At 38.9% G+C, this 21,135-nt stretch overlaps 1 protein-coding gene across 5 annotated transcripts; it reads right to left on the minus strand.

Moving 5' to 3' along the window:
* On the minus strand, nucleotides 894–21,099 carry LOC110401357. 5 transcript variants are annotated; one of them, XM_021402374.1, is made up of 8 exons: nucleotides 20,831–21,096; nucleotides 12,062–12,183; nucleotides 10,896–11,034; nucleotides 9,944–10,065; nucleotides 8,116–8,226; nucleotides 4,108–4,214; nucleotides 2,632–2,722; nucleotides 894–1,122 (listed from the first exon to the last, which is right to left on the minus strand). In XM_021402374.1, exons 1-8 carry the CDS (start codon nucleotides 21,078–21,080, stop codon nucleotides 1,006–1,008), a joined length of 1,059 nt encoding a protein of 352 aa, XP_021258049.1. In that variant the 5' UTR covers nucleotides 21,081–21,096; the 3' UTR covers nucleotides 894–1,005. The 5 variants fall into 5 exon arrangements, 3 of the variants coding, with proteins under 3 accessions (XP_021258049.1, XP_021258051.1, XP_021258050.1); XM_021402376.1 differs by lacking the exon at nucleotides 20,831–21,096 and adding an exon at nucleotides 18,976–20,779; XM_021402375.1 differs by having other exon boundaries at nucleotides 907–1,122; nucleotides 9,989–10,065; nucleotides 20,831–21,099.

Below are 21,135 nucleotides of genomic sequence, written 5' to 3' on the forward strand. Positions count from 1 at the left end.
ATTTAAAGTTTTCCCATCTGCATTAGACATAAGTTGCATAGTAAACTTTCAGACACTAACAATGTTTCCGAATTCACAACACACATAGTCCAAAACTCCCAAAGTTAATATTTTTGCACTCGATTGCCAATGTTTGGCAAAAACTGAAACATTCTTCAGCTGACTAAAAGCTTCACATCCTTAGAATGTAAAATCTAAATATAAATGTGGTGGGCGTATGTGGATCTTTTTTCTCTGAGGAGGCTCTGTTACGAATTTCCAATGTTTTACGCCACCACCAAGCCTCCGCTAAGCCGTGACACCTGTTCAGAATTTTCAGCTTCTTAACCCCTTATTATACTGTCTATAATCCCTAGAAGTGCAGAGCATGGAACAGCGTTCTTCAGTCCCAGACTTGTGGTATTAATTCTCACTGCCTCCTAAGTATCTTTCAGTGTTTTACATTAACATCCTTACCTTCAGGATTAACTAAATGGATGGAGTCATTTCTCTTAACTAATGCCAATAAATGCTCAGGTTATCAGGCAGACCATGGAAAGAAAACTTAAGAATTCCATAGGATAAAGAGGACAGGCAATATGAGAAAATGGTTTATGACAAAACAAAGCAGAAACATCTTAATAGATTGCCGCTTTTAAGTAACTATGTTAAATGTATTGCTATCATCCCATTAATAATGATTTGCCATTCTTAGGTTTGATATATTCAGCAAACTTTAGCAGTAAATAATGTTAGAGAACAAAAAAATTATTTTGCCATCTAACATTTGTAATAAAAATAAAGTGTATCTTTTAGTTAAAAGCCAATATATTTTGCTCAGACAAAATACTTCCACAAGGAATCTTGTTTCAAAAGAATGACTCTTACATCACAAACTACAAATAACACTCAAATTAATCACAATAATGATAACTTTTACCCGATTTATTCATACATATAAATCAGAATTCATTTTAAGCTCAAAATATATGATATTGCAAGGATATTAGTAAGTTTTTCCAGGTACTACAGAATCCTGTATAAATGTATTTGTTCAAGCACTTCTCTGTCAACATCCTTTTCCAAACAGACATCATAGTTTAGCTGCACCTCCTCTAGCCATTGGCTGAGCTGTATATCCATCTGAAACAATGAAAACAGATCATTAAATTAACACAATTCTGAGAAACACAACAGGATTTTCAAGGCCAGCACAACATTAGGAAAGCAAGGTCTAATAAGAGAGATTAGTCACTGCAAATTATGCAGCAATGGGTAAATACACTTCTGGAAATGCCATTTAGCTTAAATAGGAGAGTATAATAAAGACAAATTTTAAAAATGATCTCAGTTGGTAGTCTAGATATTTTGTTAGTATGTTACAACTGCTTTTCTAGCTGCACTTGTATGAGCCTCAAGCATCTTGATCTCAGGGCATAGTTTTGACAGAAGCAGTGAGGGAGCAGCTAACTGCACTATGGAAGAATCACATGTACTTTCCTGTTTTACATCTAGAGAATACAGAATAAGACTACAAAGGCCTTCTCAGCTGTTGTGTGACTACTCTACTCCAACAAAAAGTCAAATGATATCACTGCTTCTCCTGGGGCCAAGGATCTATTTCATCCATCAGCACATGGCAACAAATGATTTAACCTCTCTAAAGCAGACTTTTGTGCCAGCAAGCCACTTTATAAGTAACTTTGTCATGTATTATCAGCATTTTGTTTCCCAACTAAAGCTAGCCCATACAATTTGTATAGGCATCATACACGTAACAACTGTAATCTACCAGTGACCTATGGCAGAATGAATGCAGAGCAGAGGCTGGTTTATTGGAAGTGATTAGTACTCAGAGAACAACACAACAGCAGCAGCACAGGATATTCAACATCATTTAAAGTTGCACTCTCATTCTTTTTGTTTCCAAGTGCAATTTAAAGCTGTTACTGATCTGACACACCTGATAGTCACTTGGCTAGCTGGGATACCACATCTCTCCTCATCTGTACTTATAATAGCTCATAATGGCATACTATGAATCATTCTTGATGCTGACAGCAAGAAAGAAGATCGGAGAGCATCAAGGATGGTCCTTTCTTCAATAAGTTCCTTTTTCGTACTGGCTTAGCAAAACAGTTTATCATATTTTAAGGCAATGTGCAAGTGTAAAGCTAAATAGAGAAAACAATTCAAAGTTTTGCTTCTAACTAGAAGCTTGTACTTGTGAGGTTCTACACCTACACCTGGATGTAGTCTTAAGGGGAGTGGGTACCGTCATGGTTCTGGCCTGATTCCGTGACTAAACTTATTATCACAGAATTTACATCATTATACAGCTTATACAATGTTTTTTTCATAACCTCACAGCTGAAGTCTTTGAAATGATACATATGATAATTCAGTGATTCATGGAGCCTATTGGTATAGACTGGGTTTTTCCATTTTACGGGAAGGAACAATTAAAGTACAGAAGATTGTCGGTGGTCAATCTGGAAATAGAATCCAGAGTCCTCCACATTTCAGTCTATACTCTGAATTACACACCCTTTCTGATGGCAGCACTGGCAAGCAACTAACCTCCAGTACAGAACTACCACTTCCACAGAAACTGACAAAATGTGTTGGCTAAAACTGGCTGAAAGAACTTACCTGGAGCTTTGAGAGTGATTCTTTAAGGCTTGGAACTGTAACTAACAAGGACCCTCTTTTCTTTACATTACAAGCAATAAATTCCCAAGCTCTGAAACATATTTAAAAGCAGGTCGTCAGGTTTTAGGAAAAGAAATATATTCTTTCTTTACATTATAAGCAATAAATTCCTAAGCTCTGAAACACTTTTGAAAATAGGTCATCAGTTTTCAGGGATAGAAAAACCTTTGAGATACAACAAACCTAACACTTTGAGTTCATTTGATAGAGGTAGACTAAGCTTGAAGACTTGTTATATATGCTTATCAGTCACTGTTCATATCTGAGCAAATAACTCTGTATGAACAAAATCAGATTTTGTATTAAAACAGACGGAATGCATGGTCTTAAAATGGTTTTTTTGTTTTTTTTTCTTCTTCACTCTGATACATGTCATTTTGTACTGTCAGTATCTTCATTGTGGACTAAGATTAAACACAAACATTTGGTCCCTTTAAACTTTTGAAGAAAATCCAGTCCCCAAGCACACAGTCTTATTAAGCAGCTCTATACATTCTTATTTTGCAGTCGTGACAAAAGTCTCTTAAGATGTTAGCAATAGAAGTATCTAAATACGGCCCTCGGCATTTCCTTTTTTCTGATTTTGCAAGTTGGTTCATTTCTAACAGCACAGCAATTCATATTAAGAAGAATTTAATTTACACCATTTTTCAAAAGTAATTGTCTTCATGGTAGTAATGCAACATTAAGCCACTACAACTGAATTCTTGAAGAATCAAATGAATTCTCAGTCATGTGCTAGGAAACAAATCTCCAGGCAAATGGAAACAGCCACTAATTCACCCATCCATTCTGTCTCTGTTTGAGATTATTGTTTGGTACCAAGAGTAATAGAACAAGCCTTAACTTAAACTGCTAGTGGAGACACAGACACCCTACCCTTTTCTTTTGACTACCCATTCTAAAGGCACAGTAACTTTTGGCAGATAAAGTTATTAATGTTATAAATGGATAATGATTAACAAACACTCATCTAGAAGTGTCCGGTACCCTAAAAAGAAGCAGCTTAATCGTGCATTTATTTGCTACCACCTCCTTATGGAAATACATTAGAAATATTAACGTTCATGTTTTGCAGTGCATTTGTATCAATGTTCTGACACCCACAAGTCAGAGCAACCTGTCTTCCTTCTGAAAATCAAGCTTTATGCTGATAAAGTAACTTCAGACCCTTAACACTGCAAGGACCCAGGGCAAGATTTGGGTAAACAAAGGAGCAATATTCAGTGAGTTTATCAACAAACAACTGCCCTAACACCTTAGGAATTAAGAAAAACAATTAAATAAAGGCAGTTTAAAACAATTTCCTTACATAACTTATGTAAGGGACTTCAAAAACCACAACCTTAAGGTTTTCCACAAGGTTACACATACAGTGCCAGAGAAATAGATTACTTGTTAGGACACATAGCTTACCTGGCCTGTTCCAGTCTGTCAAGAAAATATTCAAAGACATTATTCATTACAACAACATCAGCCTTCTGAAGAAGTGAAGCCTGAGTACGGATGTCTGCGTGAACCACCTGAAGGAGAAAAAATTCACAAAGCATAAATTAATTTAAGAGACAAATACCTCCTTCAAATAAACATGAAGACCAACAACATATTACAACACATGCTATGACTTTCTTGAACCCATCACAAAAAGGGGTATTTCACTGACTTCATTGTAGATGCTTACAGTTAAGTCAACCTAGCTAATTTTTTCTTTTTTTTTTTTTTTTTTTGAGAATACTTGAAGGCCCCTCGCAAGCTCAGTGCCTTACTAAGGGATCATAGCTAGAAAAAAATACTACAGGCACAGGTTTGACAATTGAATTCTCATTACCTATATGGGGACTGGGAGTGCTGGAAAGGCAAAATGCTCGCTGGCACTGGAAGACAGCAAGTGCTTTAACTTCCCAGACAACTACTTCTCCAGTCAGCATAGGAGCTGGTTTGATTTCATTTACCTTCACCTATCAAAAAGGATATTAGTACGTCATGTCATTTTCAAACAGGTGAGATTATAGTGACAAGAGAATGTGAATGCTCATTAACACTCTGACAAGATGTGTTTGATTTCCTCTTCAACATGGAAAAGTGCATCACATCCTAAATCGGAGAAACATAAACTGGAACATCTTCTGAGAGGATAAGGGAAAGAAAGCCAGTGTGAATATTCCTTGAATTCCACAAAATTGTTTTGAAAGTGCATCCACATATGTTAAAAGCATACAGAACAGCTCACTTCTGGTCTTTTCTGTGTGAACTATTACTAGCTTGTGCAGGGAATACACTAACATTATGGATTCAGCATTTCACATTTTGTAGATTCCTTCCAATATTCAAAAGATGTAAAAGGGAATCCTTGATTCTGAGTGTTTGTACAGAAAGTAAACATTTATCTGTTGAAAAACATTTTGCCCACTGAACAACAGATCAGTACTTGTTGAGAGGGTAAGATACATATCCCTCTTCATAAAGAACACGTAAAGCATGCTGTTCTGATTGACAGAGGAAACAGATACTACCACCCCTGCAACCTGTTGGAGTTCCAGTGGGGAACGAGACGACAAATTGTCAAAGTTTATTATCCCAACTGATGCTATTAGAGTACATTATAGCAATTGAAATTGTAGCCAAATATTTCAAGATCAATAACGGGAGAAACAAAGGTCTACTGTTCAGAAAATATTAGGCATCGACAGCTTCATTTCCTTAAACATAGTACCAGGCCAAGTTGTTTACTGCTGCCTGTAATGAGTGGAAGGGAAGTAACTGTGTTCTTGTAGTGTATACAGAACTGGCAGGTTAGCGTTTGCAGGCTGTATATCACTGAGAAATATGGAAAGCTGAGTTATCAGTCAAATGACAACTTTTCACCTGCAGTGTGTGGATATCTGAACTACTTATTCCAAATATCGTGGACTGGTGGATATTTTAAGACAATATTTGTGATAATTTATCTTAAAACAGTGTAGTATAAACTACAACTGCAAAGGATCTGATTAAAAAGAAGCTCAAACATCCAAGCAGCAGAGAAACAAGACAGACCACTCCTGTCACTGTCATCATCAGCAGTCATAAAGAAGGTAGGTCCTGGTTGCAAATCTATGTCCTCTGCATATAGATAACTATATGCTAACTACAGATAAAATGACAGGCTATGAACTGAGGTGGTAGAGGTATTATGGACACAGCCTAAACTGCTGCCTTGGTACATGGGCAACAGCTTCCTGCAGCGGGGCATGACAAACAGCAAGGGACAAAATGTGCCTCAGCTAGATCTGCTGGAACTCATATATCAGTACTTGGATTCCTCCATAATTTTTTTGTGCACCTGTGCTGTAAGCAGGATTCAGATCAAAATTTCAAGGCAAAGGAGACATTTTAACTTACTCTCTTATTTTCAAGGGCAGAAAGTAACAAAACCAGCACATTTCTGCACAAAGTACCTGAACAGCAACCCTTAATTCAAACCCAAGTGACTGATGAACTGTTCCCAAAGGGATTTTTAAAATGACAACTTGAAGGGGAAAAGATCACATATATAAGCGGCACAAGACATCATATTACTACTGAATTTTCAGTAGTAAATTTCAGTAGAAATTTCAGTCCTGCTAATGGCAGTCCTAGTATTTTTAGCCTTGATTCAGAAAAATAAACTACCAGGAAATTTTAAACATACGTTAGCTGATGCCTCATTTACTTCAAAACTTCAATTTACTTCAAAAATGCTTAGACTTTGAATTAAAATTAGACTGGTTTTACAGAACAGGTGACTGTGCTGATTAAACTGACCTTGGCAGCCCATTCTTGTTAAACCCACCCTTGTTCCTACTGGGGAATGCAGGAACACATGAGCATATGTGGCTGCACCACAAGCCAGGCCCAGATACTGCTCCAGCTGAAACACTGGGTTCTGTCAGCTGCACCAGGACTCTGTTCCACTTGGCCATATGCAGGCATAATACAGAGGACAGCAACTGATTTTAAGTCTGTTGAACTATTTTGTTTTCATTCCAGCATCTAAATATTTGGCTCAGAGGTCAAAAGACACTGAGCACATTTTATATACTTTAACAAACCAAATCTTGACAAGGATTTCACCCCTCTGTCCTTTGGGAACGTATTCTAATAAAAATTCAGTATATCCTGAAAAACTGTTATTTAAGAAAGGTCTCTTCAAAATTTGTGCCATAAATTATTATCAGCAGCTGGATTCTGACTATTTTTAAGCTAGTATATATCTCTAGAGAGGTAAAATAAAAATCTAGGAATGAGATACTCAAAGCAGGGTGGTGATAACAGAAGTCACATGACTAAATTAGCATCTAATGAAATTCAAATACTCAAGTCCTCAGGCATTGCTTTGAAAACATAATATCTTCTTATCTTTATCCTCTGAAATGAATACATCAGCAGAATTACAAGGTGTGAAGGAAAAACAAAGTCTTATAATATAGAACATACAAGGCTGAAAAGCATGCATATACATCTCCAGTTCCACTGAAGTAACTTGACAAAGATCTTAACTGCGACTTCAGTCTCATCACAAATGAGCATGAAGTACATGCAAAAACTGAAGGTTATGGATAAACTGTCAGAAATTGGTACTGAACTGGGCAACCCAATGACACTGCTTACCTGGTGTTATATTTATGTATGTTTATTATTTCTTTATGGTTCAAAATCAGTTACTTTAATTTCCAAGAAAATACTTATAGCGGTTTTCGTGACTCCACTCAAGAGCATATGCATGTAACACAGGATTAAAGCCAGTGTTTCACCCAGCATATTCTACTTACCGATTTTTGCTGGAAACAAAACAACCAGTATTCCCCAGAAAGGAAAAAAAAACCAAACATTTTTCTCAGTAAAATAATAGTAGTAGTTATTTCCATAATAGGAGTTGAGAGACAATTCCCATAACGATATCATATTGTTCAAAACTCATTTTGTTTGTGGAAAGTACGCATGCAGTGACATGCCAAGAAAACAAATTCCAATAGCCAAAAGTCCTTAAGGTGTTCTTAGATGCAAATTTACAAATCCTTCTGCTAGCGTTAATGAAATGCACAGACATTTGGTTTTCTTATTCAAGACAGAAACTCTGATTCACTCAGTTTCAAGGAAGTTAGTGGCAACTCTGCAGTTGATTTCACTGGGAGAAACAGCTAAGATGTATCTGTTTCACACGTGCCACCAGGTAGATCTATTCAGGAAAGAGGCTATGATATACATCATGTTATCATATTTTGGTAATTTTCTTCTTTCTTTCCACACTGAGATTTTCTTTCAATACAAACCCTTTGTTTAAGACTAAAGCAAGCAAAGGCAGAAACAACTTTTCAGAATGCCGATTCACCAGTCACTCTCACAAACAGGATACCTACTACACAGTGGTTAAAAATATACACACTGAACCATATATTTAGTTACCTTTATTCTGTCAGTGAACTGGTATTTTGTAATTGTCATTTCTTGCAACTGGCAAAAGTCTGCATTCATTTCTACTCCATACAGTTGGGATGCTGAGCTATAAAGATAACCCTACATTAGGAAAAGGAAATTTAGTAACCATGATACCTTTAAAACAACTTCAAATATTTCAGTTGAAATGGAAAAAAATAAAACAAAAGTAAATATTAAGAAAGTATTTAATTTAAAAAAGAAGCTGAGATATTCCTTACAGTGGATGTGACATATTTTTCAAAGCTAGGCCCGTTTTGGCAATTTCCACTTATGTCTCACAATTTATTTATTTATTTATTTTTAAATAAGAGATCCAAAATGACAGGTCAAAATAATAAAAATAATAGGAAAGCTTCAACTTTACTTCAGTTGCTAAGTAGATGGAAAAAAGCCTAGGAAGGAAAAAAAGCAGTAGAAACCAAATTATAAAAATAGCAAGAAGGGACAAGACTGTACATTTTTGTTTCTTGTGAGAACGGAAGAAGAAAATACAGCAAGAGAAGAAAAAACAACTAGGACAGTTAACGCGAGTGAAAACAGAGGACAATCTTATCCATAATATAATGGGATATTTTGGGACAGTCTTTGTCAGCACCTCTAAGTAGTGTATTACTGCCATTCTCAGGTGCTTGACAGAGATATACATGAAAAAATTGAGAAGTTATCTCTAAATGGTAAGCCCAAAATACTTCAGCCCTTGTTTTAGACTGAGATTTTAGAAATTTGTAGATGTAAAAAAAAAAAATAATAATCCTAAAATAATAAAAATTGAGCCAGTAGGGCCCTAATGGAGATACTGCTTTAACTTCTATTTGCCATTGTCTCCATAGAACACTTTGCAAACAATGGGAAACACAAGCAAACAATGCTGAAGATAACTACATACAGCAATCTAATTTTTAATGTTTTCTGAACTCACTCAACTCAGTGACAGCAACCTATGAAGGTAAAGTTACCATTTCTAAACATGATAAAAAGTAGAACTCTTCTTGAAAAACATTCTGCCTGCTTTATCTTGAGACTATCTTCTACTGTAACAATACAAGCATTTAAGTACTTCCAAAGAAATTCAATAGCTAGCAAAAGTGTTACCATTTAAGGACCCAATGCTGCAAATATTTACAAAAGGGAGTAACTTTTCCTCATTTGAGTAGTCCCAAAATTAGATTATTCGGATGAGTAAAATTACACACTCAAGCATTTCCAAGATTGAGCCCTAAACAGCCATTGACTTTTGTAAGAAAGTTGTAATGTGTATTTTGCGTTGCTGTTGGCCATATGTTGCACCAGCCATGCCAAAAGCAATCAAAATTGCACTCAAGTTTCTCGATGAAGTATTTTATGTGCATTTTAAAACGCAGAGCAGGACAATATGTTTTTGGAGACGAATTCATATCAAAGCCTTCCTTTGTATAATTCAACAGTTTGTCAGCTTCATAAAGGAATTTAACATATCTGATCTATATATAGACATGGTCAAGACATATGGGACAAACTCACTTATGGAGGAGAGACAGAGTGGGAATTAGCAAAAGAGCAGTATGTGTGACAGCAATATGCTGCTGTGTTGGACAACAGACTTCTCCTCTCCGTAAGCAAGATCACTGGTATTCTCTTTTGCGAGGAAAGAGCAAAAACTAAAATCGCTACTAAGCAGCACCATACTCTATTCAGCCAGATCAGAGGTGCTATTCAGAATGACCTGTCCAAGACGGAGTAATGAGAGTAGGAAGTCAGAGAAGAAGGAATACGTTTGTTACAGTAATAAAATACAAATTCCTGTGCTGGAAGTTACCGCAAATAGCACTGCACCAAGCCTGGAGCCAACGTCAACCACTACCTTTCCTGTCAGGTCAGGCAGTACATGTTGATAAAGAAACTTCAGTTCCATGAGGGAAAAGGAATGCGAAATAAACTCTGGGAAATAAGAACAGAACAAAGATGTTGGGTGGGCAGTACTAACGAATGTGTTAGTAACCAATAAAATACAAATCTGAGGAGTCACCATCGCTGAAAACCTATTTGCTTTCCTTCTTCAACTAGTGCGAGGGACCCAGGAAAACCAGGAACTGCAGATCTGATCCAGCTTGTCAGCAGACTGCCCTGAGTCCAGGGATTTATTCTCTTACATGGAGAATTTTGAAATCCTTCATGAAACTGAATTACCTTTTTCTGCACAGTGACATGTATTAAAACAAAATACATTAACTTGGAATCATTTAAGTAGAAAAGGAAACATGGTACCTAAAGCTCAACACAATTCATGCAAATCTTTTTATGGGCAGACATATTAATAGCTTAAAATCCAGCTCCAAGGTTGTAAGGAACAGAATGTTCTCCATCAAAGCTATTCCTTCTTCAATGCCTGTGCTGTACTGGTGACAACACTGATCTGTACCACACAACACAAGCTTTAAGACAGATGGTGCTCTCTACTGTTTTTCAGTGTGCAAGACTGAGGCTACTGCATGAGCTGCTAGAATATTCTTTCAGTCTATACCTTTTCAGTGGTACGCAGCCCTATCCAGTTTTTGTGGGCAACTAGGGTCACCCATTCACAGCAAATTACTTGGACTTACATATGTAGGAGACTCCTTCTACTGGTTATGGGAAATAATATTGGCCTGTGTACTACACCAGTCTGCACAAAGTCCTCCATCAGACGATGTTGTGTTGTCCTGCTGAGTCACCGCACAGATCAGTACAGTTGAACAACTCATTTCTCATGTTTCCAAAAGAGCACTTACCTAAAGATGCAGTCTTGTATGAGCCACACTCTGTGCAGTAGTTCCTACTCATTCTCCCCTCCTCACACAATGTATCAACAAAATCATCATCATAAAGGAATGCATCAACGTGAACCATTGGCAGCGGATGCTGATGTACCTAAGGAAGAAAATGTAAGAAAGGTATAACTATATCTCTTAATTTCACCATTCTACCTTTACCAAAATCCCCGAGGCCAAGTATTTCCCTATTCAGAAGTTACAAATCAAAATTAAAGCACAGAAATCTTGCATGTAAACTGGATCACCAAATTTCACTGAAATAACCAGTAAGTGGGAGCTGACAAAGGAATGAAAGCTGCAGGTTTTGACAGCTAAGTAAGAAAGCTGCTGTGAACTTTGTCTTCTTAGAATTGCTTGGCTACAGAGGAGGTACACGCTAACAGAAGCTTCTTCTCTTCTTTGAGAGGAGAATATATATTAAGAAAGGGCAATTCTGCCTCGTAACTTCAACTATGCAAGTAGTTTCATCTTCATGCCTTATGCCTCAATCTAGAAACACCTGATTTACACAAGTGTAACTTTCAGTCAAAAGAATAGCAGTGGGGATGCTTGCCTTCTCATCATTTCAAGGGGTATAATTTTTTATCCTCCTACTCCTCTTTCCTCCCTTTCCTAGAGTGGCCAATCCACTTTTTTCATTTAAAAGCCACACAACATTTTCAGGAAACGTGTTCATTTCCCAGCAGCTGAAGTAGAAGAGGTGTTCTCCCTTCCCACAGGGCTCACAGCCTACCTCTTCCTGAGTCATCACAATCTGAAAAGAACTGGAAATTGCTTCTGGGTTGCCCACTTTATGGCAGAAGCAAAACACTGGCCCTGTATTTCTATTTTCTTTCAAGGGGCTGTTAAGAGTCTATTAAGGAGCTAGTATTAAAGAATCACTGTGACAGGTAGCATACCACAAAGAATGAAAGCTGTGCCAACTAATTTATGATGAAAGTTTTAAGAAGTATGAAGCAAATTTCTTGGGGTCACACAGTTATGCAGAAACAGACCTGAGAACCGAACTGTGATTCCCTGTACCTCAATCCAATCCTCATCCTCTGCTATGAGCAACTAGTAAAACTGCATAGCTCCAAATAAATGCATGGCTCAGCAAAAGGAGACCATAATGATTAGCTTACTTTCTGGATAGCTAGATGTTCCGAATTAAACATTGCCTCAATGGGTAAATGATTCCGCAAATCTTCAGCAATATTTTTGAGTATAACATCATTGTTCGTCACCACAAACTCATCAAAGTCACCTATAAATCAAAACAAACAAAAAACTCTGACCAATCATATGTAGATCATGTGGACTAAGTGATGACCAATACAATACAGTTGGAAGACATAAACAATACCAGATGGATAAGGTTTTTACTTGAAATGCATTTTTCAGCTTTTGTTAGTTTTCCCAGCCAATGAAAGATTTAGATTGCAATAACACTTAAAACAAACGTATCGCTTTTTTGAAATCTCAAATTATTTTCATATTTATAAACTTATAACTCACATATGATGGTCTGGACTGCCACTAAAGTGATACTGTTTCAGCTTAAGATATAAAAACATCAAAGATGTTTTTGAACTATTGAAGAAATTACAAAACTCACAGTTGCCTGAGCACACATAGTTTTGTTTTTTGATTTTTTTTTTTAATAAAAGTTTCTCTTTATACATTCCAATCTTTCTAATAAAGTGGTTACAAAAAAACCAACCAAGGATAATGCATAGTTCAATAGTTCAACTTCCATTTTATGCGACTAAAACTATCAAAATATTTCAAATGTGAAAGAAAATAGGAATAGATGCAAACCAGTAAATTTTTGCAAAGCCATACTGTAAATTCTTGCTATTTTTCCAAGATATCTCTGCATTCTTTCAACACTTCTTTTCTCTCTCTTTTTTTTTTTTTTTTTTCTTCAGTTTAGGCATTTAGGAAAAGGACCTGGAAGGAACCTTGGGAAATTACCAACTCTTCAAGTCTTCTTCTTCCAAGGCAGAGTCAATTCTGAGAGCCAATACTTCTCCCAAACTATTATCTAAATAAATAAATACACAAAATATTTTTGGATGATGGAGAATCTACAATCTCCCTTATCAATCTACAATCTTCCTTATCAACCCATTCCAGTGCTGGACTACACTTACTATTACTATTAGAAATAAGTACTTTTCTTAGTAATTAATCTAAATTTCTCTATCACAACTTAAACCTAGTACTCCTTGTTTCATTTACAATGGAAGTAGAGAAATCTGTTTCTTTCTCGTATATAGAAGCTTTTTATTTCTTTGAAGATTCATCACATCCCTTCAGCCTTCACTTTTCTAGAAGAAACAAGGTCCACTTCTTCAGCCCTTTATTTCATTTCTCATAGAGTCTGATCATTCTCATCACTCCTCTTTGGAACCTCTGGAATCTCAACCTTTATGACCTGCAGTGTTCAAAACTAAATCCGCTTATCTAGCTAAATGTTTATTTGTGTCAACCAGCCTTTTAACGCCTTGCAGACAACATCCTGCTTACATACCTTATAGTTTCATGTTAGCCCTCTGACATTCAGCTTGAGATCTGCTGTATACCTGTGCTCTGTTCCTTTTCTGTTACATTTTCCTCAAAAGAAGGACTACATGAAATTCCTTTTGCCTGGATGTTTCACTGCTCTGAAAACACTGAACTGGTGGGTCTAAACAAAGGCACGCATCAGGTCAAAACTACATACGCATAAAAGAAACAAAAACCACAAAACAAAAAGCAACCACAAACCTGACCCTAAAAAATACAACCACCCCATCTTGATTTCTTAACACATTTGTCCTGTTCCCCCTTCCTTCTGGTTTGCTTCTTGCTTTATTTAGACTGCCAATAAGGGTATGGAATGTGATTTTCACATGTACATGTTTCACTCACCAAAAGATTTGACAGCTTTTGTAAGTGTTAATAAAAAAGTTAATGTTTGTTAGCAGTGCTGTCCCAGGTGGGAACATTAGCATGAGCAAGCTTGATGGCAAGCAGGTTCAAAATAAATCTGTGAAACATACCACAGCTTTGTCTGTGCTAGTACAAGCAATCTTTCTTCTGAAGCACAAGCAATGCCAGAAACAGTGAAAAAATTTAAGGCTAGTATAGGTAGGAACCAGAGATAAACTACACTTTTAACTGTGAAATGCTACTGAAATGCTTTTTGCTTAAGCCCTGTAGTCTGAACAACACAGTTAAAGAAACTACCACTCACCAATGCAAAACACTCTCTTCTTTGAAGGTACTAGTGCAAATGGTTCTTCCAATACCGACACCAAGAGATAATCCTAAATTCCCCATAGTACTAAAATGTATCTAGTTTAGTTTATTATTTACAAATGCGCAGCAGTAACACACCAAAGCCCTGACCAGCATGGTACACCCATCAGCTGTTACACAACTAGAAGACAATCTGCCATTTGAAGCAGCTCTCAGATATGTTCTCCAGAACCTCAGCTCCCCAAAAAGATGGGAACTTTGCAATGAGGAACTGGGTGGGACACAGGAGGCAGCTGCAAATGAAGCAGCATGAACAACATGACAGGTGCAAAGCAGCAGCTCTAGCCTGTCAGCATTTTAACTTGAAACCTCTAATAAGCATCCATCTCAGCCAGTCCCAGAGTTCACTCAACATTTCCAGTTTCTTTGGGATCATCCAAGAAGCAGTGACTTTTCTGATCAGCTCAGAGAAGGCTTCTATGGATGCACAGAAGTAAACCCAGAGATTACGGGAAGGTGGACATACTAACTGTTGCTAAAATCTGATAATATTGGGCCAGGAGAGATCTTAATAAGTAATGTGGGAATGGGACCATGAGCACTAGGACAGACCTTTTGAGAGCTTAGTCAGCAGAGGTAGAAAACATCTGAAGAAGCAAGAGGAAATATAGTGACATGGACAGAAAGAGAGCAGAAAGCTGATATTAGCAGCTGTACAGACTGGTGCCTGGGGGCAATAAGCCCCTACATCTGGCAGATGCTTTATAACAATACTATTACTATGCAAGAGAGCTCATCCAGCTGTTAAGAGTATCGAATTCATATATAGAGTTAAATGAAACGCAGGAAGAGTTTGTAGACCACCATGCCAGCCACATCACACGGCAAGAGCACAACTTAGCTCCCTCCCTTGCAGAACTGATGAGCTAAGGCCTGCTTCCCTCACACCCTGAGGGACCTCTCCTGGCCAAGGGCAGCAGGAATGGTCCTACAGGCTGTGCATCATGTCCCATCTCTGCCGCAGCGAGATGGTACTGCCAGTGGAAGACGGGCAGCATGCCTACCTTCCTCACATCCTGACTGTCCTTCCTGCTGGGATTGCCATCTGTACTTGTCACAACACTGAACTTCTCACACTGGGCCCCCTGAGCTCCTCCTAGGAAACATGATGATGTACAGAAGTTCTTGTGAACGCTCTGTATGACCTGGCTCCTACCAAAAATCTTCTTAAAAACATTTGAGCAGCTCAAAGGAAGAACATGAAATATTAATACTGAAAACTAAACGGCCATTGGAAACCATTGATACTAATACTGAAACGTAAATGGCCACTGGAAGCGCTCCTTTCCAACTCTTGCAAAGAAGAGGAGGTTAGAACACGTTCCTCCAAGGACAACAAAACAGCAGGAACCGCACGAGGCATGCTCTGCACTTGCGTGCTTAGCCCATGACTAAATGCAGGCTCCGAGTCACACCATTCCTGTCAAAGCAAGAACAGCAGCGGCTTCCACAATGCCTCATTTGCTTTTGCAGTATGTAAATATTCATGGATTGCCAGCAAGTACAGAATGCAGGTGCCAAATATGAAAATATGTATTTCTGCCTCAGTCTGGTACAGTTTTATCAACTTCACCCTGGTGTTTAACAATTTGTTCACTCTTGAGAATCTCAGTATCAGCTTACAAGGATCTTCAAAGAAGAAACTAAAATAGAAAACTATTTTTGCTATCATTTTAGTGCCTGTTGTATATATGAAATGCAGAGTGTGCAAACCTGGTGTTCGTAGAGCAGACAGCTAACCAGGAAAGAAGCGCACAGTTCATGAAGTGTTGCAAGATGAATCACAACCATTTGTTTATGGAGGAAGTCTGAGTGCAATAGTGTTTGTATTTTACTTCAAAAACCGGTTTCACTGGATCTACTCAACACATATTTCTAACATTTAATCAACACATTGCAAAAACTCTAATTAACACCCTGGTGCTGCTCAGTCTTTCTACAGAAAATACAACACATGCTAAGAAAACATCACAAAACTTCACACAGCATAGAAAGGACTGCTACACCAACACCTTCACATCCAGGTACCACGTACTGCATGTCAGAAGACAAGCAATATATGATTTCCAAATGATATCAGAAGATAACTTCACATGGAAATATGAGGATTTAGCAACAGCAACTGTAACAGCCGTATGGTTTAGAAAACCATGGTAAACTCTGGTCTACTCAGAGATGTAAAAAGCAAATACTAACATCCATGTTACTCGATACAATGCTAATTTAGTCATGCAGTGTGCTTTAATGATACTGGACAAACAGGTCAAAGAGGAATTCCCACATCTATGGAACATTACTAGCTCCCTTCTGTCTAACAATGTCAGAACCAACCTCTGACCTCGATATATGAGACTGCTTCCTCAAGAACTCTAAATGCTTTCTGTATCCTTAAACATACCTAGCTATTGGTAAAAAGTATCCAGCTTTTTTCCCCAACAGAAATATAACTGGAGCTTATTTTGTTAGTTCTTCTCATTCATAAACTGTAAGAAACTTCAAAGTTAGATTTTTAAACTAGTCACCTCACACACCTATTTTCCAATCACAGGTTTTCCCCACCTTCATTAAGTTTCAGTGACTAACAACTTAGAAGTACTTGGTATTCTTGAGATTTCTCTCCCACAGCAGTATCATTTGTCTCAACTGAGAGTAACAAAGAAAATTAATGCCAGTTCCTAAAATTGGCGATTCATCACACAACAGGTTTACCAGACAAGAGAGTAGTGAAGAAGATTTTTGGTATGGTATCATTGTAAGAAATACATTCCTGTTAACGTGGCTCTGCAACACTAAGTTGATCTCTTCTGCAAGGATATTCTACTTGGATAAATCACTTCTACCCATTTGGATATGAAACTTCGCACTTAATTGCTTTTTCACACGCACAGAAAACTACACTTACACTTGGTTACATCACAGAAACCCTTGCTTTTTTCCTTTTAAAAACTCATTCCACTTGCATTGACAACAGTACCAGAAGGAAACATTAGACACCATTCCCTATAAGAGAGGTTTTTTCCTTATTTTATACTATGTCCTTGTTTTGTAAATATCACCATCTGCTAATTTTACCTAGAATGCCTAGGAACACAATAATGCCTCGGTCATGAATTACATAACATAAAAGCTGGACAAATGTGGTCTGTTACTGAGAGTATGATGAGAAGTTTTGTTCTCTGCATGCAGATCACTATAATAAGGAAATGCATCTACTATGGTCTGGTTAAGTTAATTTTGTCAGGTATCCCTCCTCCATCACCTTCTAAAATTCTGAGCTCACAGCCCTGATGGACCTCAACTACCAAGTTACAAGACAAAATTCTATGTCAATCACTTACAAAGCTGGTTCACCCCCAGTACAAGTGAATCCAAAAGAAAAAATAATCATAATTATATGTTACTTATCCTTAACTTAAAGGATCTGTGATGGTTTATTATTCAATTATTGTTTCAAACAATACAACACTCTATGAACAACTGTCAATTCAGCCTTGTAAATCACTTTGAAATCTCAGCTTCAAATAGAAAAGCTTCTAATGAAATGTATAAAATGGAAAAAGCTTGTAAGATTTCTTTACTTCACTGTTACATAACTGAAAAAAAGCTAGCATTAGTCTGTTATAGCCCTGCTGAAATTTTTTTTTCATTTATCTTAGATCCCATGACAGCACACTGAAAATCACAAAGGGTCTTTTTTTCACCTTATGTGTGTTTCACTGACATCAATCAAGAGACAGGCATCTGTAACCTGCACCAAAGCTCCAAGTACAGCAAAGATACTCAGCAGTTGCCACTAAGTAAAGTGATTTGGTGATTTCAATCTTGAAATCAGTATTCCTGGGGCTACTTACTTTCATTCTTGCATCTCTGCTGAGATACAGAAGCCTGATCAATCTCTGCTTTCATTGCTTATCTTCTCCAGCACCCACTCTTACCAAATGCAACCTCTCCTGCTATCAAAAATTGTTACGATTTTGGGCAGTAGAATTGGGAATACATGCACGCACAAATTTATATAGAAGCTATACATCAAATGCTGGGACCAACCGAGTGGGATCTTCAGGGGGGTTTCCCCAAGTGGTTTGAATTAGCTCTTGGGCTTCACCCAAGCTTTCCTAGCCAGAACTTCTGGAACGTGCTTATTGCAGGATATTAAAGCATTAATCATCTTATGATAAAAAAAAATTCAGCTAAGACACCAAAGATTCCTGTTATACTTTCCAACTGCCATTGTTTCATTTTCTCTGTGATCTAAGACTAACGCAAAAGAAAAGCTGGAAGGCAAGTCACCGTGAAATGACGTACGTCCCACTGCAGTGTGTGGGAAGGGCTGGCTAACTGCGAAACAGCAAAGCAACGTTGCTAAGCAGCTGCCTTAAAACTGTAATGTCTTCTTCCATCACACGTAAAGATTCGGAACTTCTAAAATTTGCAAGACTAAAAAAAGCACGACTGGTTATTTTGTTCTCCATTGGGACAAAGAAAATTAATAGCATCTTACACATACTCTCATTCCTGTAATTACTAAGAAAGATTAATCAGAAATCATTAGACTGAGAACCCGAGCAATGTTCTCTTAGCTCCACCTACATAAGGGTCTTTATTTTATATTATTTGTTTCACTAAAATGTAATTTGGCTTTTCATGGAAAAGGTTTTTTTTTTTTTTATTATCAATCTACACATATAGCATGCAAATCAGAAAATATCAGCTAAGTTAAATAAGTAAACATGGCTAAAAGGCAACCACTTACACATGGCTTTCTGTAAGGCTACATGCACACTCTGTTTGGGAGGGAAGAAGAAAGCCTGACCACAGCTAACACTGGAACTGTGCCTGATGTTCCTCAGCTGGAAGTAAAACTGTAAGCACAACACCTTGACAGAAACAGGAATAGGTTGGCAGCGGGGGAGGGCGGAGGCAAAACAACTTGTCTGTGAGGATACCATCTGTGTTTGCTTTTATCCTATCCTTGCTTTGACTGTTTTTTCATTCAGAATGCTATCCCTACCTCCCCACATTTTTTTTTATTACCAGTTTGTTTCTTTCCTTCACCCATATTACTGGGTGAAGTACCTTTTCAGCTTCTCTCATAACACTGTTTTCTCTTAGCAAGCACAGACCCCAAATTCCTTAGTTGTGTTCAGTGTGCAACAGCAGAAACTTCAGTCCCAGCTCCTCGCAATCCTCTGACCAACCAGCACTAATTATCATTGCTCTACCTACATGTTACAATGAGGACCGCACGATCATCAAACGCAACAGTTAGGCTGCGGGGGTGGGAAGGTAACAGGACCACAGTGAATGTAACTGTCAGCGTGCAGACACAGAAGCTGTTCAGAGAAGCAGAAGCAGCATGGAGAGAGGAATCATCACAGTGTTTTGTTGGGGACATCACCTCAAACATCTGTGATTCTGGCAAAACTGCAGAAGGAGAATGGAAACTGGATAAATGCCCCTGCTTACTTACTGCTCAGTGATGAAGGAACGTAAACCAGTAAAAGAAAGAGAGCTCTTTGCTTGAGTCTGGGCTCACTTAAGAGAGAAAAAAAGAAAGGTGAACGAGAAGGACACAGCTATTCTGGAAAAGTGAAGAGTGGAAAAATACAAACAGGTTAATGGCCTAACAAATCAATGAAACACATCTTCATTGGATAACAATCATGAATTCTTACAGGTTTGCACAAAGCTTTCTAACCCCCTCTCCTCTACCATACAGGCACGTGTACGTGCATGTACATTTTAGAGGGGAGTCTATAAAACCTCAAAATTGCATCCAAAAAATGGGCAAATGATACTAATTTTGCTAAAACATGACCAGTAGATGCAGAAACTGATAATTTCTACCAGATTTTATGGGCTCTAAATTTCTCCACAAATCTGTCCATCTGGGAAATTATATTAGCCTAAACTCCGCCAGTTCCTACTGACACGCTTTGCCCTGACATTATCTATATATGCAGATACATGTAGATATATGTAATTGTGTATCTATATGTGTAAATATAAACACACACGCAGAGAGGAACGTTTAGTTACAGTTAACTCTAATCATACCCATCAAACCTCAGCCTTCATCAAGCCCCACAGACTCCCCGTCCCTCCTCTAAACGCGAAGGCTGACTCGGACGCGCTGTGAAGCGCCGCTCAGTATCTTTCCTATCAGACGACGCGTCGGGCTGGGAGGGCAGCGGGGTCCAGCACGGCGCACGCAGCACCCCCAGGCCGTGCTCTTCCCAACGCAGCAGCCCCTCCTGCCTCTCTCCGGGCTGGAGCCCGTAGCAGCGAGCAGCCCGCGGTGCCTGCAGCTCTGCTACCCGCACGGCCGCAGGCGGGCTTTCCGTCCCAGCCCTTCGGGTGTCCATCCCAGCGCTGCCGGGGTCGCCCCTGGCCTCTAACACTCCCCACGCGTTTGTGAAAACGTCTCCAGGCGCAACTTGAGGCGCCGCAACATCAGACCTCGACAAGAACGACCCTAGCGCAGCACGGCACGGGCCTTCGCCAGCCCCCGCCCCAACAGGCCTCGCCGAGCCCCCAGCGCAGGCTGGGCAGGGCCCCACGGTGCCGGGGCTCGGCTCCCCTCGGCCTCCCGCCGCAGGGCCGCTTACTGCTGTGGCGCATCCAGTGCAGCAGGCGAGGAAGGTCGGCGGCGCGCGTGCCCCGCACGGCGGCCAACACCGCGCGCCGCGCCGCTTCCAGTTCCATCGCCGCGCGCCCAACCGCCGCAGGGGGGCGCCCCGTCTCTCTCCTGGTCACTCCGCAACCGTCGCTGCGCACGCTCAGAAGGCGAGCCAGAGAAGCCCTCTCTGCGCGTGCTTGAAGCGAAGATCTCGCCCGCTGCGCATGCCCGAGGGTCATCCTACTCTAGCCCCGCCCACCAGCCTTTCTTAAGGTAGGACGACGGAACTTGGAG

Source organism: Numida meleagris, chromosome 6 (assembly GCF_002078875.1).
Source record: "Numida meleagris isolate 19003 breed g44 Domestic line chromosome 6, NumMel1.0, whole genome shotgun sequence".
NCBI lineage: Eukaryota > Metazoa > Chordata > Aves > Galliformes > Numididae > Numida > Numida meleagris.

Bases quoted from the DNA above. Each gene is read 5' to 3' on its own strand.
- LOC110401357 (XM_021402374.1), bottom strand. From the start codon at position 21,080: ATGACCCTCGGGCATGCGCAGCGGGCGAGATCTTCGCTTCAAGCACGC. The intron at 2,723-4,107 runs GTAAGCTATGTG...AATATGTTTCAG, and splicing joins GACAGACTGGAACAGGCCAG to AGCTTGGGAATTTATTGCTT. The intron at 1,123-2,631 runs GTAAGTTCTTTC...TCATTGTTTCAG, and splicing joins AATCACTCTCAAAGCTCCAG to ATGGATATACAGCTCAGCCA.